The 26,629-nt window shown below is 42.2% G+C and overlaps 1 protein-coding gene across 1 annotated transcript; it reads left to right on the top strand.

The window, feature by feature from the left end:
* The first annotated feature begins 3,402 nt into the window (after window positions 1-3,402).
* On the top strand, window positions 3,403-26,140 carry TMEM273 (transmembrane protein 273). The gene is made up of 6 exons (XM_076338082.1): window positions 3,403-3,512; window positions 8,840-8,890; window positions 9,739-9,849; window positions 12,046-12,070; window positions 24,294-24,320; window positions 25,141-26,140. The coding sequence occupies exons 1-6, from the start codon at window positions 3,458-3,460 to the stop codon at window positions 25,184-25,186; spliced, it is 315 nt and encodes a 104-aa protein (XP_076194197.1). The 5' UTR covers window positions 3,403-3,457; the 3' UTR covers window positions 25,187-26,140.
* The last annotated feature ends 489 nt before the right edge of the window (window positions 26,141-26,629 follow it).

Below are 26,629 nucleotides of genomic sequence, written 5' to 3'. Positions count from 1 at the left end.
TGTTGCCATGCTGAAAGTAATCTGAGTTTTCTCCTCTGTCTAACGCCTCAATTCGTTACATATTTTTGCTTTAAGGACCTACTCTCACAAAATCATGCGGCTAGTCCTGGTTCAAGCAACTAACCCCAATGAGAAAAGAGGCACTGCTATGTGGGTAAAGGCTTTGGAGAATGTGCTCCTAAATGCCCAAATCCCTTTTTTAGTTAAACAGTATAAATCAGGCCATCTCCGCAAACACAAACCGTATTACACCAGTTAAAGCAAAAAGGAAACAAGCACTTGCATATTTAGTCCCTCAGAATCTTTCAAGAGGATCCCCTTTCTGAACCCACTGCAACTATCCTGGCACCCCACACAAGCATAAGCTGCTGCACTGGTCTTTGCTTTGTCCTGTTTAGTGCAGTTTGATTCCATTTTTTCACACATGGGACGAATTCCACAGAGAATCAAAGTTTGCCAGAAGGACAGATTTCTTTTGAACCTCGGATGGAAGAGAAGGAACAGCATTTTAGTGTGCTTCTAATTACAGCCACCATGACAGTTCATATGTGTAGCAATAAAAATAACCATAAACCTACCTAATCATTAAAGTAAAGCAAACAACTCCTCTCTGTATCATCATACACAGGTACTGGAGTTGCTAATAAACTGGGAAGAGCACTGAGGCACTGGAGGAGCATCTTTCCTATCTCCACAGTTTCTTAAACAACTTTAGAGGCATATTTTTATTAAGTATATGCAAGGCAGATGATCTTAAACCTCAAAAAGAGTCTGTATAATAATTGTGTGCTCTTCTAATGCTCTCCAAAGACCTATTCAGAGTCCATTCTGAAAGACAATAATATATCAAGAACTTCTGCAAACTTCCTCCTAATGAACACATGCCAATTTGAGACCAAGAATTCTGGCCTCAGAGGACAAAATAACCACTGCTCTTAGTCTCTGGGTGTTTTTCTACTTTATTTCAGAGTGATTCAAAATCTAATTAAATTTCTAAACTCTAATGAAATTACAGAAGAAAAATCATTTAGGATTATATTATATACAATTACTCACAGCTGAAAATTACAGTTAGCCTCTTTCACCAGGATAGGGTCTCCTGAGAAATCCTTGTTATTCATGTAACATATAAATCTGACATTACTCCCACTATTTACAGGTCGAAGGTAAAAGCAGAATTAATTAAACATATATATCCTGCCCAGTGGCCGGATGGTAGAAAGTGGATAGTAGAGGGAAGGCTGATAATGATGACTATGCTTGAAACCACATTTACCAGTTTGGTCAAGAATCAGAATAAACCCACTACAAAGCAGGATTTTATTAAGCCTGGCTTATTCTGATCAGTGCTTTTCCCCACTGGAGGTATGCTGTGAATGAGAATAGTGAAGCATACGTAGTCAGCAGTGTGCAGTCAGCTAGCTGAGCTATCTGAAGCATTTTGTGGAGAAGTAGCAACGGAATGAACCAAGCAGCTTTAGAGAGTTCAGTCAAGTACTCCGATGTTTAGTTGTTTCTTTGAGAGCAAGTACGAGAGCCCCCCGAGACCGCTGACTTAGGCCAGGGGAAAGAAACAAACAACAAAAAAAGCAAGAAAGGGAGGGGGGAAAAAGAAAAAAAAAAAAGAGAGAGAGTTGACATTCATGTTATTCCTTCCATAAGAGGTTCTCAGAAACCTTGGAGCATGGGATCATTTACAGATGAACCACATGAGGTACAAAAACATTGGGGGTTTCTTATGAGGATCCTGATCTTTTCTATGCATCTGTTGCAGAGATTTTTGTTTGCTTGGTTTTGGTGTTTTCAACTCTGATCTCAGAGAGAACCAGGAACAGTGAAAAAGCAAAAATGAGTTACACACACGTGCATGTGTGCACACAAACACAATAGCTCAAAGCATTAACAAATACTTTCTATCACGTCTACCACACTCAGTCAGTTCTACCTATGCTTCATACAGCAAAATAGGCCAGGAATTAAGGCCACCTCAGAGGGTACATTGATCATCTTTATTTATATTTCTAGTGCCTCAGGAGTCTTATTTGTTGGCTAACACTGTGTTTTGCTTATCCCTCCACAAACACCTGGAAGTCATAAACACAATTTTTCACTCACAGCTTGTCAGAGCAACTAAACATTTGTGAACATCTTGCTCATTTGCAGTCATTTTTCCACCAAGGTGGTCATACACATGCAGTCACCAGCATTCCTTATAGACTACAATGGTCCCATTAAAAACAGACTTCCGGAAGGAGGGCTTTACAACTGTCATTTACTCAGCAAGACAGATGTTTCATCCAGCCTTAAGATGTGAGATTCTGCTGAGACCAGATCGCTCAGACATTCCCTCACCAACAGGAGGAAAAAGAAATATCCAAGAGTTTTTTTTCTCTTAAAACTTGTCACTCAAGATGTGTTTCAGATTATTTTGATTGGAGTATATAAGCATCTACATGAGATGAAGATACTAGACAACAAAGTACTAATCTAAAGCAGAAAGGTACATCAAGAGGCAAGAGGTAAAAGCAATACAGACACCCTCCAGGGACCTCTGCTGCAAAAAAAATGAGGTCCATGTTCTTGTGCCGTCCACCTCTGAAGGATGGACTTGAAATGAGTTGGGAGGAATGGGTTCACTTAGCAAAAAACATTAATATTTACTTGTATGTTTTGCTGTCATTCAGTTTTGGAACAGGTTAACCTGTTTGAAAAGATGAATTTTCCTGAAGAACAGAAAAATCTGTTCTTTCACTGTGGTTCAAAGAATAAGCTCGACTTCTATCAGGAGCATCATCTGCTAGTAAGTTCCTGCTTTTTAGTTCCTACTATGTCAAGACATTTCTTTTAGGCAGAAGTTCTTTTCCAGGAACTGGCTTGCAATGGTTTTGCAGCCATGGTGAGTTTCTTCTACTCTGCTCCTGAAAAAGCTGATTATGAAGGGGAAATGTTCAGCCAAGTACTCTTCTCCTCAAAACGTTACGATGGCATTCCTGTTGAGTTCAAAAAAAGGCTGGAAACATTGACAGAGATTGTCTTAGAAGGTTCTCCTAAGACAGAAAACCCACTTGCTTCTCCATGGATTTAGAAGACTTCAGCAGAGACCAGTTCACTGTGGTAGGACATCTTCAATTTTGTAAAAATAAATGTTAGCATTTAAAGGTCCCTTAGAGAGCAAAACAGCTGAACTAGGATGTGACTGTTGACAGTTTCTTCTGTTGACAGAAGAAACTGTCCACCTTCTTCACAGAACATTTTCAAGTGGGGAGTTTATTTATATGTTGAACTTAAGCCCAAAAAAGGGAACTTCTGCTTGCAAATGTAACTACTCAGGATGTGACTGTAGTTTCCCATTATAGCCACATGACCTGCTTTAGCTTTTTTTTTTTCTCTAAAGACACTGCAGAAGAGCTAAATTCAGAAAATTTGGGTGAAACCACTCTGTTGTCAAAACTTCACAATGGCCTTACTAACAAGCTGGATATCAGTCCTAATGGCATTTCTTCTTCTCTTACGTAAGTGATCTATCATATTTCTTTTCCATCCTTTTTGAGAGCTTTTTTTTTCCTGAGCTTGGTGGGGTTATTTATTTCCCAGTCTAATTGTATGTATGTTGTTTAAAACTTTGTTTAGAACTCTGTTCCTTGGAGAAAGAACATTTGTTGAGACAGTGGGGTGTTTTGCTGAGTTTTCTAGCTAATATTTCCTAGACTGAGTGCTAAGGGGTCAGCTGTGTGCAATCCAGAAGACACCATGAAGTTCAATACCTGCATCTTCGCAGATGAGATGGCAGAGCTGCTGAGCATCCTGTCTGGCACTGTACAGAAAACAGTACTTCAGTAGAGTATAAGGAAAAAGTTGATCTGTGTGCATGCTATCTGCAAACCACTTTTGATCTCTGCGACTCTCACTTGCAGGACTTTGATGCTCCTGACTCAGGCTGCTTCTAACGCCTCCTGCCAGCCCAAAGCAGGGCTTTCTCATCCTCGCAACTTGCCTCTTACTTCGCAGTTACTCACCTCCACTTTGTGCAGAGAAGAAGTGGAGCTCATGGGTAGGAAGTGTCAGCAGGGTTCATATTAACATTGGGACTAATGTGGGCTAATGGGGAGGATGGAGCTGGCAGCAGCTACAAAGGCAGACGTTTACATGGGTTACTGTGGTCTCCGAGACGTTAGGTAAGGGAGCAGGCACCCTCTGGTGGCAAAAGCCTCATCTTTACCTAATGGACACCTCCCACACCACCCTACTTCAGGCAGAAATTCATAGAAAATCATCATCTACCTTTGGGGAATCCCACAAGGGCAGTTTGCCCCACCTGAGTCATGCAGACCAGCTGTTCCAGCTTGCATCCACTGGATATCTGCTCCTGCCTTGGATTCTGCAAGCAAAGCTATCCATAGATCTACAGCAGTGCTCTATCCTCTTGTAGTCCTTCTCAGGGTACACATAGGAATTTGTCGCTCTCACTATCCTTTTTTGTTGGCCCTTCAAGCCCTCTGCACCTTTCTATAGACAATTCCAAGAGCCTAGAGGAATGGCCTTTCTTACAGATGTGAAGTCAGCAATGACTGCTCCCTGGCTACTGACTAGTTATTGCTCAGCAGTCAAATGGCACAAGTCCCATTTATACAGTAGCATTTGCTTAGAGCAAAGAGATGCAAACTCAGGAACAGCAAGACATGTTCTACAGCAAAAGGCACTTTGCAATAGATACAAGGAAAATGCATTAACGTGCCTCCAAGGGTCACATGGATAGGTGCAGGCAATGGCAAATCTATACGCCTTGGATGGCGGGCTGCCTGGCAAGGACTAGAGTTCAAAAAATTCCTGTCTTCGTGTAGGAATGACTCCTGTCCTCATTTATTACTACAAAGAAGGATTTTGCCTCTAATTTTTGGACTGAGGAAGGATCCCATTTGCCTGGATGCCAACGGTGCCTATCTGATGAAATTTACATGTAGCTGGGAATTTTGCTACACTAAATATCAGCCAAAATACTTTTTTTTTTTTAATAATGGCTTTCAGGAATGGTTTCCAGCAGGATCATTGCCTGTAACCTCTTTGTTGTCACGGGCATTCCTTATTTGACTCTGGAGTTGCTCAGACACCCACTGTGAGCCATCCCTTTTTTCCACCTTGCCTCTGGGTTTCCCACATACTTACTTCCTTTCCCATTTGCTGCCCCAAAGATGAATGGCACTGAACCCCTGGCTACTGCAACGCCACAGGACCGGCCACTATCTGCTGCAATGAGAAGGAGAAATCTGAGATGGGGGAGGAAGGGAGAAGAAAGTCACATGGAAACAGGAGGCAACAGAAGCAAAGGGACTAAGGCAAGTGCTGTGCACTGGGAACGACAAGGCACATGTTGCTGTTTATCACTGCAGGTTACGGCTGGGAGTTGTTCACAACGTCTCATAAGGTGGGGAAAGTGAGCTATTCCTGCTCCCTGATCTTATGCCCAAATTGTGTTCCGCACCACTTTCCTCACTGCGCTGACCTACGGGCAAGGCACCGCGTGAGCACAGTTATGTAGCAGAGGGCACAGGGAGAACAGGACATCCCTTGGTGCGGCTCAGAAGCTGTTTTCTGCTTAGTCCAGCTCCATGCACAGCAGGTGTGAGAAGAGCTAAGCCTGCCCGGGGATTCACGGAGATCACAGACCAGGGGCTCCCAGCCCAGTGTATCTATTTGTGGGTCCATCACCTGCTCAGCAGATGTACCTTGAGGGAGGTAACCGTACTGGCAGAGGACTGCAGTGGGCAGCCAGAAGCAGAAGCTTCCTCAGCTGCACACCTGGCTCCAGCATACCTGACCGAGCCCGGCTCCTCAGGCAGGCTGCCGCAGCAGATTCACATACTCTTTCTCTGTCCCCCCACCTCTAACGTAAGACCTGTCTAGTCTGCAGTCTCATCTCCAGACTCGCTGCCAACACACACATAAAAACTTTCCCCCACCAGTTGGAGACACAGCCCATGCCTCTCACCAGCCTCCCGGTGCTGCCAGAGCCCCGGGGGGCACTATCTCTATTATAGTGCCAGTGGTGCGCTACGCCTGAGCCAGGCACACAGGAGAGGTGAGAAAGCACCGTCAGTTGCTTTGAGATCCTTTGAAAAATGATCCACAAGTCGCTCAAGTATAGATAGCAAATTCATCTGCAAGGCTCTTCCACCCAAAAGCAAATATTCTCCAAGTCCAGAGGGTTTGTTCAAGGCATGGGAGTTAGTCTAAACCCAGTATACAGAGACAAGGAGTCAGAAAGCTAGCACCAGGACTGGAGCGCTGCAGAATTTGATGCATCATTTCTAACCCCTCTGTACCAGCAGGTTTGTATACATCCCCAAAAGATCTAAACTGAAGATGGGACCTAGGTCAAACAGCAACACGTGTGTATTTGACTTAGTCAGTGCAGTTCTTTCCACCTAAGAAGAAACTGAAACAAACAGAAGCCAGCTATCTAACACAGTCCTCAAAAGCAAACGGTATTTAAGCAGCATCCAGTAAATGATATTAAACCTTAATTAAAACCATATTGAAAGTATGAATAGAAAATGTTCTCTCTAGTCCTGTGGGTTTTCAGAGATTTCCCTCCCTCCCTTCCTTTTTAAAAAGAAACTAATAATTTAATCTCAATATATTAAACTGACCTACATAAAATATTCCATGTAAAATATTATTTCTGCCATAAAACACATAATCTGTCACTGGTTTAATTCCATTAGAAAGCATACATTAAAGCATGTATTATGATCATTAGGATAATAAAAGTAATACAATATCACTTTTATTATGTTTGAATTTAAAACATTCTTCATATGAGCACAAAGAATAATTAAGAGGATGGAAGAATTTTTTTTTTTTAATTTATAACGAAATAAGTTCACAGGCGAGTGCAAAGAGACTGGTTTTTAATCTGGAAAATCAGGAGCTATGCTTTTTACACCCACTGTGTAGTCTTAGACTTTTTTTTTTTTAAATTTCCTTTTCTTTGTAACTTTGATTTTGGTCATTTAGTATAGCCAGCTTTTGTGATCATATCTGCAACTGGATTCCCCACTCCTCCCAACTCCCTTCTCTGAGTGTCATGGGGTTTTTGGAGAGGAAACATTTCTGTTTGTATAAAATAAGTTTCCAGATGTTTTAATTATGAAGAAAAGTTTGTCAAAAAAGGACTTGCAGCTCAGAATTATAGATCCCAAAACACATTTGCTTTAAAACTTAAGGTTTTTTTAAGCTCGTCTCCAGATTTTTGAAGCTTGGTTTGTAATTTATGAAAATTTGGGATTAGAAATGTGATTAAGACCAGGAAATAAAAACAAATCTGTTGTGAGCCACCCAATAGATCAGATTTTTCTGACATAACTGAGGAAGCCCCAGAGCCCACACTCAGCTCAAGAGAGAGTTTCAGCAGTCTGACTAGCAGACTCAAGATGGATTACTGTAAAGGTACCAAAATGGCTGGTTTTGGAGTGGGAGGACTATGCTTCAAGTTTAAAAGCAGTCATATTTCTAGCATTCATTTTACTGGACAAGAAATGAAAGCACGGCCCCCAAAATCTGAAGAAGATAGAATTATTTCTCCACAAGAAGTGGAGGAGAGAGAGGAGAGGCGAGCTGGGACTTAGGATGTTGGACACCTTAGCAGTAGGAAAACTGGATGCATTTAAGACCTCAAAATCCCACTTGAGCTTCACTCAGACGATACTCCCTCACAATTCCCCACTACAGTGGGGAATGCCTATGAAAAGACAATGTTGCGTGCAAAACAGCTGTCTTCCCACCGGGTCCCACATGTACTGCCACCCAGGCAGTAGATTTCCAAAGAGCAATAGCTGTAGGAGAGGAGTTCATGTTCTGCCTGAATCATGTACAGGAGACAGAAATTTCATAGCATGCTGTTTTAAAATGCAGGAGTCATATCTGCCTTTAAAGCCTTGTCATGCTCCTGGCACCTCACGCAGCTACACATCAGTTATGTCATTTGGAGCTACTTGAAAAGACTTTGGTGGAAATATCCTTGCATGCCCATCACTGAAAAAAATATTTAAGTATACACTTCGAGCAATTTCCTATAATAAGCAAGCAACATTAAAACTAAACACGATTTCTCTCCATTTTCTTGACTTTTTTTTTGGTTTCGACAATTTTGAATCTGTTTCCTTCAAAAAGTATGTGGGAATGAATTGTTTTCTTCAAAGCCACTCCATTCTGAGGGCCTGCACACTCCGAGCATCAGGCAGCACAGCTCAGCAGCTTTATGGAAAAGGGAAGGGCCGGGAGGGTGTCCTTTTGATGAACAGGGAACTTGGCATGGGAGTCTCTGAAAAGGTTGCTTCCGGCCTATAACGTTTTCTTGCAAGAGGAAAAGACTCTCTTCTCTGCCAGCAATAAATCACATTTTGAAGACTGGAACTACAGGCAGGACTGGGACTCACGTTTTCTGGAGAGGGGTGCTGGGGTGTGCTATATCCTCTCTTGTTAGCATGTCTTATTAGCTTTACTGCATCTGTAATCTTTTTCTCGATTTATAGCAACTTCTCTTGCATACAGCTCTCAGGCTTGCAGTGAGGAAACTCTGGAATGGAAACAGTGCTAAGACAACATAAAATCTTAAAATTGTATTTTCTATTCTGTCCAAAAACTGGCATGTGGTGGCCACATTCCTAGGATGTCCTCATTAACCTGACTGATAACACTTCGCTACTCCAGGAAGCCTCAGATCCTTTCTTAAGCTTTACCAGGATCAACCATCCCCTTGGAGATAGCCAGATACGGCTTTCTCCCTGAATATAGAGCATTCTCCTTGATGTCCTAACAGGCTAAAATATTTCCATTTCAGATATTTGGAGAGCAACGGTCTATGCTTCTGGAAACTCAGAGGAGGAAATAGGTGAGTTCATGGTGAGATTTTCGCTTGCAGACAGAAGTTAGGGGCAAAGCAAATATAACAAACCCGAAGGTGCTTAGAAGACTTCACGTACTTTTTATGTGTAGAAGGTAATTATCTGATTGCGGGTTTGTACTTTGCCTAGCACAGCAGAGTCCGGCTGTGTGCCTGGGGCTTTTAAATTACTTCTAGGTAAATATAATGAGTGTAGGGAGGACAGAGCCTGGAACGCAGATCCTGAACACAGGCACCCTCCTGCCTGACAGATGAAGGTGGACCCTTCTGTACACACAGTGATGCAAAATCACAATATGGTTCATAGTTTACATTTAAAAATTCTCCTGCTTCCTCCCAGAGAAGACTTATAGAGGCAGAATAGTCAGGCAGGGCCGGAGGCTGGGGACTGGGGAGTGGAGATGAAGCTGTGCGTGTGCAGCTACGGGAAGCAAGAATAAGAGTTTGGCAGGATACAGAATGGCAAGGGAGTGGGGATGGGGAATTTCACTTTGGGAGGAAAAGTAGAGCCCTAGCTCTAAAACTCAGCTGAGACCTGCACACACCAAAGGCTAAACTTGTTCTTTATCATAGAACGACATTGAGCCCCTTAGCCACAGGTCACATGGTTTCATGATGTGCAGTGGGTTGAAAGAATAGTCTGGTATGTAACTCTTCTCAGCTGCCTAGTCTGGCTCAGCGTTATCAGCCCCTTCTGAAGAATAAATATGATATTTTTATTTTTTTTTTTTAGGGATGCATTTAAACTTTGGAAACTTTGTGTCACATCTGAAACACAAAGACTGTATTTATTACTTAATGCTGTATACTCACTGGCTTGTTTTCAATTTTTGCAGATTTCACATATGTTATTATAGGAGTTACTCTGGGAGTGTTTCTAGCAATCAGTTTTATAGCAGTAATAATCTGCATGATCAAAAAACAAATGATTGACAATGTCTTTGAAGGTAAGAAAAAATACTCCTGATTTCTTATCCAGAGATCTAGATCTCCTTATGTTCTGATACAGCAGATCTGAGCTTCAGTGTTAGGAACTGTGTATGTACTACAGCTCTGGTTTTCCTTTGAAGAACTATTTTAAAAGTGTCTGAAGTGCTGGAGTCCCTAGAACTGCAGATTCACATTTCAGTATAATCAGCTCTGCTCTTTAGCCTTACAAGAGAAATAGAATTCTCTTCAGCTTACTGCCTGGGTATCTTTTAGAATAATTAATTTTTAAAACAAAATTCTGTCTATTCAACATAAGTTAAAGAGCCTGTTGGATTTGCAGGATGGACAAGAGGCTTGCTCACACTTCCTAGACAAAATTACTATTTATTTCACTGGTTCTGGACTTTTCCTTCAAATGTGACTGTCTGACTCTTAAGATATGCAGTTTCCATTGGAGTACATAGCAAAACTCCTTATAACTTTTCCACTGTGACTGATTTTCAAGTTGCCATAGGAAAGCATGTTTTTCATCAGAAACAGACAAAAGCTCTTTGATCTAACATCATAACTGCTGGTAGCAACAGCTCCTTTTGACTTTGGACCAGCAGTTTACAACCCATGGTTTTGGATTCAAATCCAAATTCTTAACGTTAAACTGAATAATGCCCATCATTTCAGTAGACAAAAGTCAGTGACAGGCAGAATTTGTTCCATGGGCCTCCCCAGAGGCAATGCTGGTCCATGGCCCTCCATCCTCTGCACAGAGCCCCTCTTACTTGATAGGACTCCCAAGTGCTTCACAGAGCACTGCAGAGCAAATATTGTGATGATTTCTTCCACTGCTGAAATACAACTGTCGTCTGTGGAATGAGGTAACAGCACACAGTAACACTCAACTGCAATTAAAAGCTAGAAATAAAAAAGCATAGCAAATACAATAGCAACAGATAGAGGGCAAATAAGGAAATGCAAAGTACTAACAGGTTGACCAGAATATCAGTACAAGCTGTTCTTTTTTTGCAAAAAAGAATACTGGGACTTTGCTAGGGCAAATCTTTGCAACCTAGATTTGCTTGTCAAGAGAGGTTTGTATTCTTACTAGCACATGAAAATTTGGCTTAGAAGGAAACCATAACAGAAATGGAAGCAGTGAGGCTATCTCATGAAATATGTGGGGAAATAATCCGTACAGAAAGAAGAGAGACTACAATAAGAGAGTTTGGGGGCTGAAAGCATTGCTGTCTGTATGGCATCTCCATGGTGAATTTCTAAAAGCACCTTTGCAGCTCTGGTTGCATGCAAAGTGACAGGTCTTGCAGTCCACTTTTAGAAACAAAGAAATTCTCATAAACGTAGCCAGTTTCCACCACAAAAATGAGCCAGACATTAAACAAGGAAAATGCAGTGAGAGAACTCCGTCAGGTTGCTACCTCACAGGACTAGGAGCTGCTTGTCCATCCACTGTATCCAGAAACGTTTGCTTCTGTGGACAGATCTTTGCATTAACCTTCACGCGACAAACGAGAGGTAATTTCCTAGCATCCAGAACTAACCCTACTAAGTCAGCAATGCACCATGACACACGACTTCAACAGTAGTCACAGACTTTTGCTTAGTAAAAAGGAGAGCAGAGTGGTGGTCTTAACTATTAAGCTTGGAGTGAAGTAGATTGAGCTCTCTGGGCCCAGAACCGCTACAGTGAGCTCAGCCTATCAGTCACGACCTGATTCCATCCTATTTACAGTAAACACTGGTCTTTTAAAGGATAATTTTGCGAACACACTTCCCAGATACCCCATGAGGATACAAATGACAATGTAATGCCACTTGCTGAAAGACAAATGGCTGATGCATTCTGTAGTGGCACTACATAGCAGGCCTAAAGGGAAAGTGCTTCGGCCTCATTCTCATCAAGCATCTGCCCTCAAAGTTGTTTTTTAAGACACTCTGGCGATGTGCTGCAAACTCAAAATAGCCAAAAAATTAGCAAAGATACAGCTCTGAGAAAAAATACAGCTTGAAGAATCAAGAAGGGCTTTAGGAAGGTTGCATGACACTACTAATATCAAAGAGTTTTGCCTCAGAATGGTTGGCTGGATCTTTACCAGCTGTAACTCTGTTCTCCTGGTTGCATCCTCACAACTTCTGAGCAGGCCTGTCACCATTCTGTTCCTGGTTTCTTAACTAACCACATTTTCCTGTTCTCTCTTTAGGTTCAGATGGCAAAATGGATAGAAGGTAAGAGTCATCGCCCTATGCGTTTTCTGAGGCGGTGTGATAGAAAAAGTGTAATGTTTAACTCCTCTCTCTTTCTGCATGATGCTTCACCACAACTGTGATTTGAATGATAACACATAACACACATGCAAGCCTCTAGAGGACCATGATACGCAGTGTATCTAGTGGATCTGCATGGAAAAAGGAAATTCCTTGTAACAGGGCTTTGACATTTCAGAAATAGGAAAGAAATCCCAGCAAACTGAGATTCTTTTTAAAAAGAAAATCCTTCAAACACTTTTGATTAAGCTTTTTTTTTTTAGTTTGTACTATGTATTATAATAGCAAATTCATTAAAAAAAGGATTTTTAAGGGACGAAAGCCAAAGACCTTGCTTCAAAAGTGCTGAAGTTGGATGTTCTTTGACATTGCTAGAACTTTTCCACATTTTTTCTGAAACAAAGTTTTTACTGTATTGTCATATATTCACAAACCCTTTAGATTAAAAAAAAAAAAAGAAAAGAAAAAAAGGAAAAAGAAAAATATGTAAACCAGGGTAAATGGCTTCAGCCCGTTACTGTGTCTGGATCTCAGTCTGAGAACTCCCTTCACTGCAGGCTCTTACAGGTCAAGGTCATGCAGTGATCATTCCTGCTGGAAGGGATGCATTTTTGCCCTTCACCTTCCTCCCCACTATCTAGAAACAGTAAGACCATTTTAGGTTTTGAGCACCTGACGGGTTCACAGGCAGAAGAGGCAGTGCTAGACTGCTTAGGCAATGGCCACTCCTTATCTCCTCCAAGGATGGGCAATAGGGTAGAGATGTACAGGAGTAGGGACTCTGGACTGCAAGTTCTCTGTTGGCTCACGGTAATCTACAGATGTGGACACCTTTTTGTGTCCCTTTGAGACATTTTATGTGACTAAAAAACCCCAAACATTAATCAGCATTCTCATGAACTGAAGGCAACAGCTGTACTCAATGACCTAAGAAATGGCTTTTGGCCTTTCTCAGGGAGCTGAATAGTAGGATGTCCCCATCACAGTCGTTCCTCATAAAGAGAGCACAGCATATGTAAACACTCAGTTGAAGATCAAAGCAAGGGCACCCCTCGCAGCAAGTAGTTCAACGTTTTGCCTGTCCAACAGAGAAGGGCCCCAGCTGTGAAGCATCTGTTATTTTCCCAGGGAGACACGTCCCCAACCTATCACAGCTAACTGTCACAAAAGGTTTCCTTTCTAGTAACACACTATTCTCGTACAAAACACTGACAATTTCTGTGTATTAACCTAAAATAGATTAGGACTGTAATATGGCCAGAAGAACAAACATAGAATACCCAGTAAACTTTCTGGTGTATTAAGGACAGTATAGACAGGGCAACGAATGGGAAGGGTGTGAGAAAGAGCTAAGCCGAAACAGAAAAGCCAGAGACCAGAGTCAAAAGAAAAGGGAATAAAGGGAGGAGAGGGACAAAGACAGAAGGCAGTAGATTTACTGCCTGGATGAAGTGCAGATGGTATGATCTATGAACTGCTCCACATTGGACTTTTCTACCTCCCCTTGCTGCTTATTATGTGTGATATTTTCCTTCAGAGACAGTTTGAACATCTGTGATACCATCCTCTGATCTTTCTAGGGGAAGTGACTGACTTTGTCATGGCAGCAAAATTTAACATCTTTAATGATGACCTTACATTAACCCCTTTGACAATTCCTTGTCCCAGTCTACAGGCGTTTATTAAAAGGTAGAATGAAGTTTCCAGTTTCATGTCAAAATTCTGGTCTTAAGGCTGGAAACGTGACACAATACACAAACGCTTTGCCTTAGAGCCACCGACACTGACCAGTGAGAGAAGCTGTAATTCCAGTGTTTGGGGGCAAAACTATGTATGTTAAAGATAACTTTTTTTGGTTAAATATAAATCCACCATCACTTCTTAATCAGTTGTACTTTTCAATTCTACTGTGTCAGCGAGTAATTTACTAACATATCTTTGTTCTTATTTACTTCAGACCATCTGTGTATTTACTCCTTGGTGGCTCATTAAGGGATTCTGTAACGCAGGTGTTAATCTGAGGAAACAGTACAGCCTTCTACTGGTCTCGAGGAAACCTCTGGCAGCAAGATCCATAGCAAACATTTAAAAATGTCCCTATAAACTAATCCTTAGTAGGATTAGTGAAATGCAGATATCCTCGAGATAGCATCAATTTTTAGCAAGGAAGTAGATATGGTGCTTCATTTATAAACAAAGCTATACTTTTCCACATCTCAGATAGTTGATGCAGAACTAGCTTAGTTGATTTTGCACCATCATTCTGCAACCCAAGCAATCTACTCACAGAAAATCAAAAGGAAATATAGCACACAGGATTCAATGTACTTTTTCATCTTTCCTCCTAACCTTCTTCAGGGTAGGGACTTTCCAGATGGTAGAGTTTGCGTTGACATGTTAAACTGGCCTACACCTACTGGGAATATCTTGAAGGTTGGAACTGGACCTTTATAGCACAAGTAATAGCTGAAGTATGTGGTAGCCTTCCATAGGACTCTTACCCATGTTGGCATCTCTTTGTTGTAGGACCAAACGACCCAAAGAATGGGGTTATATGCCATGTTTTGGATTCCAACATTCTTCATCGAAATGGTTGAGGTTGTTTATCTCTGAAAGGAGATGTATGGGAGGTAGCCTTTCTTAACAACAGCAACCAAAAAAAATCCCCAAAACCCCACAAACACAAAGCCACCACAATCCCCGCCCGTATATTTCCTGAAAAGAGCGTTGAAATATTACTCATTCTGAGTACTTGCACTGTAAGTGCTACAGTATTAAAAGTACCAAGGAGATTCCTGAAGAAAATCCAAGCTGTATGTTCATTTTTATCTGATTTATTTTTCCCCATAGGTCATAAGGATAGTTTCCCATTTATTCAGGTCACCAGAGACACATGTGATAATTAGGTCTAAACTGATTTTACCTACTTGCTTCAATTTCCTGGGGATTCTAATTCGTGGCATTTTTAGCCCAGTGGCTAGTCCTGCAAAACCCTTTGATAAAGCAGAGTCCACTATCTGAAATCACCTAGTTCTAGATTTACTCCAACCAATCATACAGCCATCCTGAATCCCTCAGGGATACAGGCGACCTGAAACCCTCAGTGATAATCAAGACACCACCCCTTTAGGATTGGAGAGGAGAACTGGCACATCTTCTGCAGACAACTTCATTTTCTGCTTGACCAGTGGTGATTATTAGTGTTTGTTCAGGAAAAAAACTTAAGCCAACTGATAGAGTACTCACCAAATTCACCTTCAGCCAAATTTTGTTTTAAATTTCACATTATTATTCCCACAAGCACCTCAAGCCACTCAATAATTTCTCTCCCTAGATGGAACATACTTTGAGTGGGTGTCACCCAGCACAGTACCATCATAGTTGATGGAGTTGCTCAGCCTTGTACCAGTTGAAGGCCTTGATGCAGACAATCTTCTTTTCTGCTAGAACCCTGATTAGCTGGTACTGAACCTAACCAACACATTGCAAGAACAGGTTTCCACTAATATTAGGAAGCATTCTCACGTGTCCCCCTTGATACTTTCCCAAATACTTAAAACAGAAGTGTTTCTACGCTCACATGACACTGACAGTTCATTGTGAAATAATTAACAGCATGTCCCACTTTATTTAGTGAGGTATATAACATTAAGATTCAAACAATCAATTCATGATGGGATGCCCCTAAACTCAATGGGATATTTACTAACACTTGAGAAGAGAAAGAAGCTTGAGGCAAGCTTCTGTCAGCTAACAAAACAGTAATTTAGATGTCAACTGACAATTATTTAATGCCCTCTTTTTTAATTAATAGCTCGTGTCAGTTTCAAAAGCCATCTTGGTGTAAGCTTGGTAAATTATAATGCCTAAAAATTTCATGCAAGTTTAATGTATTAATAAAAATGTCTGGGCACATTTAATGCTAGCAATATTTTGAGTTAACTACAGTACATGGCAGCCAGATTTATTTTGACAGAAGGAGACAAAGAAAGAGACATACAGAGACAAGGAGTAGGATGGAGAGACAGAGAGAATGTTTACTAAAAAGGAAAAGGTACATATTTTAAACCTGCTGCAATAGCAAAAAGGAATCTGTTGCCTCAACACATCCTGGGCAACAGCACACACCAAAACTCCCCATGCCACTCACTGGGTTCTACAGGCCCCCAGGTAAATCACTCAGCAGGAGATCAGGTTTTAAATGCAATACACAAGTCATTCTGATGTTTGATGGAGGAAAGGAGGAGCTTGGGAGCTGCATCAGCCAAGTGCCAAGTGTATCAGTGATTTTCTTTTGCTACCCAAAGCAGCATCTAGATGTTCTTTCATATTTTCCCACTTGACTTCTTCTAAGGGACCGACTTCTCCTTCCTTTGCTAGACTATGCTTGGGAAACACAAGGTAGTCTTGAGAATCAGAGCATTCTTTAGGCAAATGGAAGAGGGCCTGGAATGTTATTGCACCTTGAAAGCCTCCAGTCTCCTCATTGTCTCTCTAAAAACAGCGCCATGGATTACATAGGAGGTGAAATCATCCGCTTGGAAAATATAAACAAAGATGATGGCATGGCAAAGACTAGGTTTGGGCAATCATATGCAAGTTTGAATGTTGAGCTGCAGTTTCTTCCAACTAGCAGAACTGTCCCAGCCTAAACATTTTAGCCAAGAACCTTTTTCTAGCATTTTGTCATGTCCAGGTCTGTAGCCAGCTGCACTGACAGGCAGAGATAGTGAACAGGAGCTGATCTAACGATTTCATATCCTTCAAACAGGTCTAAAGTCAGATAGAAAGAAAAAATCTCCTGTTTTGGAGAGGAGAGCAGTTCTTTCTGATCTAAATAGTCCAAACTGGTCTGTAATACTATGAATTGAAGAATGCATCATTTACCAAATAGGAAGCCATTTGAGTAGGCATGAGTCATATCACTGGTACTATCAGCTGCAAATGAGAGACACAACCTGTCTAATCACCAGAGTCTGAGCTCACAAACTTAACTGGAGACCTAGTTTTGATGCTAGGTACTACAAGGGGGATTCCTTTGGAAAATGGGCCCAAAATTTACAAATCAAAATCCATAAGTAAATACACATTGAAAGAAAAGAGACTTTGGCCTTGTCTGAACATGTCACTGGAAGAGTGGTGCACAAGGAAAAAGGATCAAGATCTAGAACACAGCTTGCGCAGGATGCTGGGCATTGAAATGCATTGCAGCGACTCTCAGATACTGCATTAGCTATTCACATGTAACACTATACATTCGGTCTGCAGCCAGGGAGCAATACCGTCTCAGCCGCTCCACTACCCATTGAAATCGTATCTGCTTAAGATGCAAGCACATACTGCTGGTCTACTATAGGCAAGTTCAACGGCAAAAGTACTTGAAATAGCATGATGCCAAAAATAAATCTGCAAAGGAATTATCTTTATCCAGTTCCTAATCAGGGTAACTAAGATGTCTTCTCCACAGAAGATGTTTATACAAAGAGAGCAGGAAACAGGGACTGGTATTGGTTGGTTTAAGCCATGCTACAGCAACTTTTGTGAATCTTAATTACTTTTCAATGAAGTAATTCCCTCCTGTGGAAATATGTCAGACTTGGAGACAGATGTTTTCTTTGCACAGACCTGACTTTAAGAGGACATTTTTCCCAGCAGTAAGGTATCTCACTTTTCAGTCTGGAGATACCTGGAATGAGGCTAGTTCATTCTCCACATTTCATTCAAACTGTGGCCTTCCTTCTAAGACCCCCATTAAAAAGTTAACACAGGATTTGTTTGGACATCTTTGCAGAGGGAGATTAAATCAATGACTTATTACACAAAATACATGACCACTGAATTGAAAGTACTAACAAACATTGTCAGCTGCAGATGGATATGAAGAAGCACACATTTCCTGAGGCATAAATCTGTCTGTCATATGTCCCCAGGAGATGGGCACTATAGCATCCCATCTTTACCTGCGAGATTACAGTCTCCACGTTCCGAGTTTCCTATTGCTTAAACATGCTCCCTCAGTTGCTTCCAGCTGTCTCTTATCTTTCTGATTCACCTCTTCCAATGCATGGGATGCAAGTAAGAAATACAGGCATAGGAAAGGAATTTGTTAAGCACAGTCACTGGTATTCTGAGGAAAGCATTGGAGTGTTACCAATCTTACCAGAAAAGCAAGTGTTGGTATGGAATGGTTTGAAAAGGTGAGTTGCTTTAGCCTTTCACGTAGAGTCCCAGCTGCTCGGTCTCTTCCCAGCCTGGCCTTCGTACACGTAACAATGAAGAATCCTAATTTTCAAAAAGTACTTTCTTCTTGAAATGTAATATATGACTCTGCCTACCATTCACTCAAACTGCAACTGACTCAAATTGCAAACTCAACTCACTAGCCTTGCAAAAAAGAAAAAAAAAAAAAAAAGAAAAAAACCCCAAACCAGTGACTTATGAAATCTAAGAGTTATCAGAAGCCATTCAAAAACCATTGGCACTTGATGGGTCTCTCATGGGCAGTCCTTCCTAAGGTGTCTCATATTTCTGCATTAGCAGAACAGTGCCTGGAACAGACCGAATCCTCCAAGATGCTTTTCAACAGCAAACATGAAAAACAAGAGCTTCAGCTGTCAGAAAGACACTCGGCAGAAGGCAGCTCACACTGCAGCGCGGATGGGCCTCCGTGGCACAGCAATCACTTTATATAGTCCCACAAAAACACACCCCAGTGGATCTGCCCCAGCCTGCCAGTTACCTCCCTTTCCCCACTCAGCTCAGTTTGGCCCATGTTGTGTGCAGCCATGGCATTCCTGCCATAGAAAGAAAACATTGTCTGGTCTGGAAAGAGCAAGGTTCAGCAGAGGAATATGGGAAAGCAGAGAAGAAAAAGCATTGCAGAACATACCAAAAAGCTTCAAATTCTATCCAGCTTTAACTTGGCTACGACCATCACTGTAGCTGATGGAAATGGCAGAGCTCTGTTGCCTCCTAGTCCACCTATTCTCCCATCTCCATCCTGGCTATCTTTCCTAGTGCCCACTGGGCTTTCTTCACCCCTCATCTGTAGCCTGCAGGTGTCTCTTTCTTCCCATGTGGAGGACTAGATATGGTGGTGCTTATACAATACAAAGTACGCTACAGGTCCCCCCATACCTTGTAGACCACTGCTCTTGGACAGACTGACTGCATCCCTGTCCTTGTTTTGGGCTGTCTGAGGGCACCCTTTGGCCTTGAGTCTTCATCTTCAACAGTTCCATTCCCGTGTGCCCCAAATATCTTCTGGACTTGTGGAGGAGGCAAAACGGAGTTTCAGTGCTACAGTTCCTCCTTACAGGAGCTGTGACCAGTTCAAAGTAGCCTTCTCATGCATGGTCATAAAGCATCTTGCAACAACAGAAGTGAAGCATCAAAGGGAAAAAATTAGCCATACCCTACATGCACCCCTGTTCTCTCTAAATCCCCAGTAATCCAGACAACTTCCTGGATTTCTTCAGTAATCTTCAACTTCCTTAGAGCCACTGAGTTGCCTGCATCTGTCTTTGTTCTCCTAAAACAAGCCTCTTTTTAGTTTTCTTCTCCCAGGAATATTCCTTTTAAGCTATGATGGTCAGTGCCGTCTTCTTAGATCTGGAGAAAATCAGTCATGTAGATTCAGCAGAATCCTTGTCACCACTGGGGTCAAAGACTTGAATGTTTTCTCTTAACATCCCTCAGCTATATCCTAAGATGTTCTTTCACTTGCCACTCTTTTTTTTTTTTCCAAGCAGCCCTTCACAAGATCTTTCATTCTGCCAACTAATATATTCTACAAACAACCCAGTCATCAGGTCAACATAAAGTTTTCATAAGTTGTTAGAGGTTGACAAATAAGGAAAACCAGAGGCAGCAAAGACACTTAGCCTCCTCTATGATCTAAATAAGCCTTGCAAATCAATCAAAAGTGATTCCTTTGTGGTCTGCTTTGATGGCAGAGCCTCCCTTCACGTTACCAAATATCAGTAATGAACAACTATCGGGAGAATGGGAGTGGAAGACAGCTTGGAGGGCTACAGTCCTCTTAGGCAGAAGTGCACTTGCACTTCCCAAAGGAGCAGATACCACCTGCACAAGATGAGTCTGGCCCTGCTGATACACCGGAGCAGGCCTGATTCCTTGCTCAACACTGTAGGGATTAATGGGTGGCTGATAGACTGAAGGCTGTATTCACTGCCTTAGGTTTTCTCAGTACGTATCCTCGGAACTGAGTTTGATGAAAAATATTTAAAAGCTGCACAAATGCCATAATAATGCATGCTATTGCAAATAAACATAACTATGAACAGAGATGGCCTAAACAACTCCATGTGTGTTTGTGTAAATGTTAAAAAATGAGCAAATGATCTCAGCAGAAATGGCTGTCTCAACCTCTTGCGCATATACATTTGTGGAAACAAAATGTAAATATCCATTCTGTGTTGAGGCAATGGTCACCAGCGACTAGAGCAATAAACTGGCTTTTCTACCTGGTTCTGTCACTGTCCTGTCTAGCCGAACTGATTCTTTTGAACAACGTTGGACAAGTTACTTTGGCTCAGGTTACCCTTTCCATAAAATGAAATTAATCTTTATATCATACACTTCAAAGGCAAGGACACTAAGCTTTGCACTGTGCTGGGGACACCAGGCTTTAAAAAGCAGCACTAAGACACTCTGTAGGCACTTTCAGGCTCTCAGTTCCTCTTAGCACCATTCCTGAATGGAGGGAATACTTCATATACAGACACATATGCACACAGAGACAGTTTTATATATAAATATATACACACATATAGCCCAGACTGTTAGGGTGAGACTAATTCATTAAACCCCTTTCCAGGATACAGCATACTTTACTGATGCCAGCTACCAGCCTGATGGGTAGAGTCACACTTCTGGCTATTTTTTGCTCCTCCCTGGCCACTCTCCACATTCCCTGGGAGAGCATCTGGCCCAGGACGCCTGTGCTCCCTTCAGATCTGGGGGCTGCATTTGCGGTTGACATTTTCACAGCTGCCAAACAGAGAGGAATCCTTACTCCTTCCTACCCCTCTGCACAACTGTTTGAGGCTAGTCTTGAATAGCTCTAAATCATTTGATTGTAAGAGTTGGTCCCAAACCTGCTGAGTCAGGAGAATGCTTTCCTGGTAATATTCAGACACCTGTCGGAGACAATTCCTTCCACAGACATCGTGGTCTCTGCTGGCAAACTTGCTGGTGCCACTGATTCCAGCAATAAATGAGTAACTCTACCTTTCCCTGGAGCTGCTGCGAGTCTGGATAAAAAAATCAGAAATGTTTCTTGAAAAGTACCCTCTTCACTCCTGTCAACAGACACCCAGGGTAACTCAAATATTAGATGCCACCGAGCAGATACACTGCTGGTCCCAGGCAGCGCCCATCTGCCATCCAGACTGAGTAGGTTTATGTTGACTAGGGCTTGTCAGAGAGGTGACAACATGGGATTAGCTAGGAATGAAAGCTGCTATCATAGCTAAAGGACAGCTTAAAAACAAAACAAAACAAGGCCTCCTGAAGAAAGAGACTGAGAGTGCCACAGGTCTTAGCCAGAAAAGAACAGCCTCAAATCAGAGCTCCTGCATATTCCAACTCACAGAATTTCCTGTGTCCCGTTGAATTTCTGGACAAGTTCACACTAAACGTATGAAAAAGGAATCACTAATTTCAGATGGACTCCTAGGAGCCTTTTTTCAGTGACTTCTCAGAAAATAAGGTTATTTATAGATCCTTTTTTAAGATCATGTATCTAGTCTGTCAGGTCATTTTATTTCAGTTCCCTGATCTCTTACTCTCCAAGAGTTCTGCCTTGAAGGACCTGTACTAGGTATCAGCAAAATGAAGTTTGTTTTTCTTCTGGTTGTTGCTTATAACCACCCACCTCCATATTCCATGTGCACTTTACAGCCTGGTGTCAGAGAGCAAATAGCAAGCTGAAAGAAATGAGCGAGTATCACACAAAGTGATGCTGGCTTCTGCCTCGTAGGCTGCAAATGCTTGGGGATCCATGGAGTATTTCTCATGGGTTCAAAGAAATTTATGGGCTTAAAGACTTTCCATATGGGTTTAAATTGGGCTTAAAGACACTTCACAGAGGCCCACAGCTTCAATGGAAAATTTGTACGGAATTGTAAATGGAAAAAGACAGAAAAGCACTGGCTGAAAAGTAACTAGGTTATTTTTTGTGCATTAAAAACAACACCTGGCCCACTCCCAAATCTGATTTACTACATAGACATTGAAATGCAAGTGCTGAAGAATAACTACCCCTTTAGGTGGAAATGCTGTTTTTAAAGTGTTTGTGAACTGGTTCCTTCGAGTGAGCTTCCACAACTCCCTGGATGAGAGTAAAGCATGGGACCAACAGAGTGTCCCATCTCCAGACACAGTCCTGCTCCACTTCCCTCTCCCTCCCAGTGCAGCCTCATGTTCTGGTCAGGCAGTCACACATCTCCACAGCCTCAGGGAACCGGCCCTGCCAAAAATCTATGTGGTATAACATAAAAATAATTTTCAGAGAGATCAGGTTGTTCAAGGACATCTGGCACCAGGGAAGTAGTGCAATATTACAGCTGAGATGCTGGGGAAGGCTTGACCATCCTTTCCTGCAGCAACTGGCATTGTCAACAGTGGGAAGGCCACCTGAGAGCATTAGCAAGAAAGCCATTCCCTTCAGGTGACTTACCGATTACACTGGGCTACACGGAGAAGAGCATTGGCCTCCCAACCAGTGTCTTCTCTGCTTTTTTTGTATACAGAGAATTGAGTTATTTAGGATTAGGCCACAGGCAGACAATCACTTAGGAATGGCGCTGAAAGACAATGCCCTTCCCAGCGGTCCCCTGCCATCTTCTTCTCCTCTGACACAGGCAGGGGAAGGGATCAAGTGAGCATCCCTCCACCTAATCCATTGTGGATTCACCCCAGTTAGCTCAAATCACTTTGCACTGGCCTTGTTCTGCATTGATCTGTTGTCATAGAAGAAGAGAGGACAATTGTTTATTTTTAATGGCTACTGTTCCAGACAGGCAGAAATTTATGTAACTTAGTTCACATGCTTAAATCTGTGTTATTTTGTGTGAAGAAATTTTGACAAGTTCATAAACGCAGCCCATATCAGGTCCCCTGATTATGTTTTGAAATGCTTCTCCTTTCTGGGAAAGAGCTGCCACAAACTGCTTGGAACAAGCTGAAAAATATTGCTGCGTAACCTTGACATCCTGGGTAATATTGGAGCTGTGTCACTAAAAGAAATTCCTTGTGTCTGCAAAGTGCCAGACCGGTGCAGGCAAAGGAGGGCTGAGACAACCCCCAGGTACCTCCAGTGTGTTCACCGGGCTGCAGGCAAGCAGGCTGGCAGGCAGGTACTGGCTACGTGCCGGCGAGCTTCCCTCCTTGCACTTCAGCAGACACCTTCTCTGGATGCCCTGGAAGCTCCCCGAGGGCTGGGCAAAGCAGACAATATGGGAACTTAGCTGTGAAAGCACTGCAGGACAGTGCAGATGCTGCCACCTTATAGAGCTATGCTGACTCACCCCAGCCCCAAACTGGAGAAAGAAATAAGGGAGGAAATGGAGCAGAGCAGAAAAAATCCATCCGATTCCGATTCCAGCCTATATATGCCTCACCATATGGACTCCCGTGGACCGTACGCCCAGTTCAAACTAGAAAGATGAGAATCAGGTCTTAACTCTTTCTTACAAACACTAATGGTTAGTGCAGTGAATTTCACATGAACAGAAAATTTCAGCACAGCTTTCTGAAAGACATGTGTGACAAAGCTTCTCTCAGAGAAGCAAAAAAGACAGGCAAATTACAAGAAGCACATCCCTGCCTGCCACATCTCCTGTGAGCTCTTTCTTTAGCAAAGTCACCAGAAAATGCTTTAGTAGTGTTGAAGGAAAGGGAGTACGATGAATACCATTTCCTAGTGGAGTCATGAGATCTAATATAAAGTTGAGGGCTGCAAGGCAAGGAAAGGTCTTATTTCCAAGCACTGACGCTAGATGGAGTAAAACTGAATAAAAGATTAAGAGGAGTGAAGAAAAGAGAAAGGAAGAAAAGTTCCTGCATTTCCCCAACTCCTCATGTGTTGCTTCTTTGAATGCTCATCTTTAATTACTTCTCTGAAAGTCACAATTAATATCTCACTCTCTATACTTTGCAGGTCAAATATGGGATCAAGCCAAAACAGGTATGTTCTGTGGGAAGGGGGTGTTTGGTGGAGCAGGGACGTGGAGTGACAGTACTAGGCACACACATTGAAGTTGTAAAGGCACATCCACCGAGGTAAAAGGAAAGGTCGCACAGCAATAAAGGCTGTGGGGTTACCCTGAGTTCCTACTGACAGCCCAGATCTGCCAGACATTCTGCATGGCCTAAGGCAAGTAATTTAACTGCCTTGTCCTCCAGCTTCCCAGTTGTATACCTGGAATACCCTAACATAAGGCCCAGGCATACTGCAAGGCTGTCTGCCCTGTGCAGGTGCAATGCAGCTGCCCCCACATTAGCAGGTACTCCAAGTAGTCAGCTCTTGGAAAGATGCAGCCACAATATGGATCCAGGAGCTGCTCAGCTGTTCCCCACTCATGTGGCAAGGCAATACTGGGAAGCAGCCCAAATGACAATAATCCAGAGTCTGCAACAGAGGCACCAGTTCTTACAGTAGGATGGTGCCCTAAAATGCATTGCTTGCTGCCAGTGGATTCCTACCTGGCAGAGAAGAGGGCATATGGAAGTCACCACAAGAGCCAGAATCATACATTTGTTCTGTTAATTCACTTAGGAAAAACAGATACCTCCAAAGATACAAAGAAACATCTAGGACAATAGAAGTTAAGTGGGAGGAACTTCATGAATGCAATTCCAGCAGCTCCATTAATAATTTTCTAGAATTCCTGTAATTTTTATATGGGTATCTCCCAGCCCAGCTTTTACAGTGATGCTATGGATCATCCCAGGTAAAACCAAAGCCAGAAAGTTATTGTTAACCTCTGATGTTTCTTTCTTTTCAGAGATGACATCAATGTACTAGGAAAACAAAGTACAAATGATCAATAATCCTTTTGCAATCGACAGTTACCTGGTCTGAGGATCAATAGAAGTCCTGTGTGCAGCAGGAATCTTACCAATACCAATTCCTTTCTTTGTTCTTTAATTGAAAGACTGATTGATTGATTACAGGAAGAGCTCATAGTGCATGCTAACTTCAATCACCTGCACACAAAAAGTCTGCAATCCCCAAAGGCATGTATATGAAGGAAATGTATGAGGAAAATAAAACAGATGAGCTCTGATCATTAATAGATCCTGTTTAGTCTGCGATAAGTATATGATTGATTTCTAAAATCAATTAAATACAGGGTAATCAAAAAGGTAGCAATACATTTCAGCAGCAGAATTCATGGTCACACCCATATTTCAAGTTAGGTAAATAATGACAGTTTTGTATACTCAAAAAAAAAGTTTCTGGACATCTGAAAATGTTTCATATCAACATTCTATAAACAAGCTAACCTGACATTTCCAAAATTCATCCATCCCTATTTTTTTAGTATAAAACAATGCACTAAGTTCAATCAGAATGTGTAAATAGTTTCAGTCTCCCAGCCCCTTAATTCTTGTTCTAGTCTTATATAGTCTGTTGAATTTGATTTCATCAAAATTGCTTTGTCTGGCTCCAATTACAAGCTTCTTACAGTGGTGACATGGTTTAACCCCAGCCGGCAACTAAGCCCCACACAGCCACTGGCTCACTCCCCCCCAGGGGGATGGGGGAGAGAATCTGAAGGGTAAAAGTGAGACAACTCGTGGGTTGAGATAAAGGCAGTTTAATAGGGAAAGCAAAAGCCGCGCACGCAGGCAAAGCAAAACAAGGAATTCATCCACTCCTTCCCATGGGCAGGCAGGTGTTCAGCCATCTCCAGGAAAGCAGGGCTCCATCACCCGTAACGGTTACTTGGGAAGACAAACGCCATCACTCCGAATGTCCCCCCCCTTCCTTCTTCTTCCCCCAGCTTTGTATGCTGAGCATGACATCATATATGTGGAATATCCCTTGGGTCAGTTGGGGTCAGCTGTCCCGGCTGTGCCCCCTCCCAACTTCTTGTGCACCCCCAGCCTGCTCGCTGGTGGGCTGAGGTGAGAGGCAGAAAAGGCCTTGACTCCGTGTCAGCACTGCTCAGCAGTAACTGAAACATCCCCGTGTTATCAACAGTGTTTCCAGCACAAATCCAAAACACAGCCCCATACTAGCTGCTGTGAAGAAAATTAACTCTATCCCAGCCAAAACCAGCACAACTGGGAGTGACAACAAGAAAAAATAGAGCTCTGTCTCAGAACACTTAGATTTAAACCAAAGTTATTTTGTAAACACATCCCAGCTTTTACCAAAGCTGTGAGCCTGTGGCTTTGGTCTCAGTTGAGAAAATAATGCTATAGATTCTATTCTGTTTGTTTAAATCCACTTCTTTCAAGAATGCTTTATTATAACAGACATTGTCA

The sequence above is a fragment of the Aptenodytes patagonicus genome, chromosome 5 (assembly GCF_965638725.1).
Source record: "Aptenodytes patagonicus chromosome 5, bAptPat1.pri.cur, whole genome shotgun sequence".
NCBI classification, from domain to species: Eukaryota; Metazoa; Chordata; class Aves; order Sphenisciformes; family Spheniscidae; genus Aptenodytes; species Aptenodytes patagonicus.
The sequence above is the reverse complement of the archived record's forward strand: the minus strand, read 5'-3'. Positions and strand labels throughout refer to the sequence as shown.

What these genes read in the sequence shown, in the direction of transcription:
- TMEM273 (XM_076338082.1), top strand. Translation starts at nt 3,458, where the DNA reads ATGGCCTTACTAACAAGCTGGATATCAGTCCTAATGGCATTTCTTCTT. An exon ending in GGCATTTCTTCTTCTCTTAC is followed by an intron (nt 3,513 to 8,839) that starts GTAAGTGATCTA and finishes TTTCCATTTCAG; the next exon opens with ATATTTGGAGAGCAACGGTC. An exon ending in ATGGGATCAAGCCAAAACAG is followed by an intron (nt 24,321 to 25,140) that starts GTATGTTCTGTG and finishes CTTTCTTTTCAG; the next exon opens with AGATGACATCAATGTACTAG.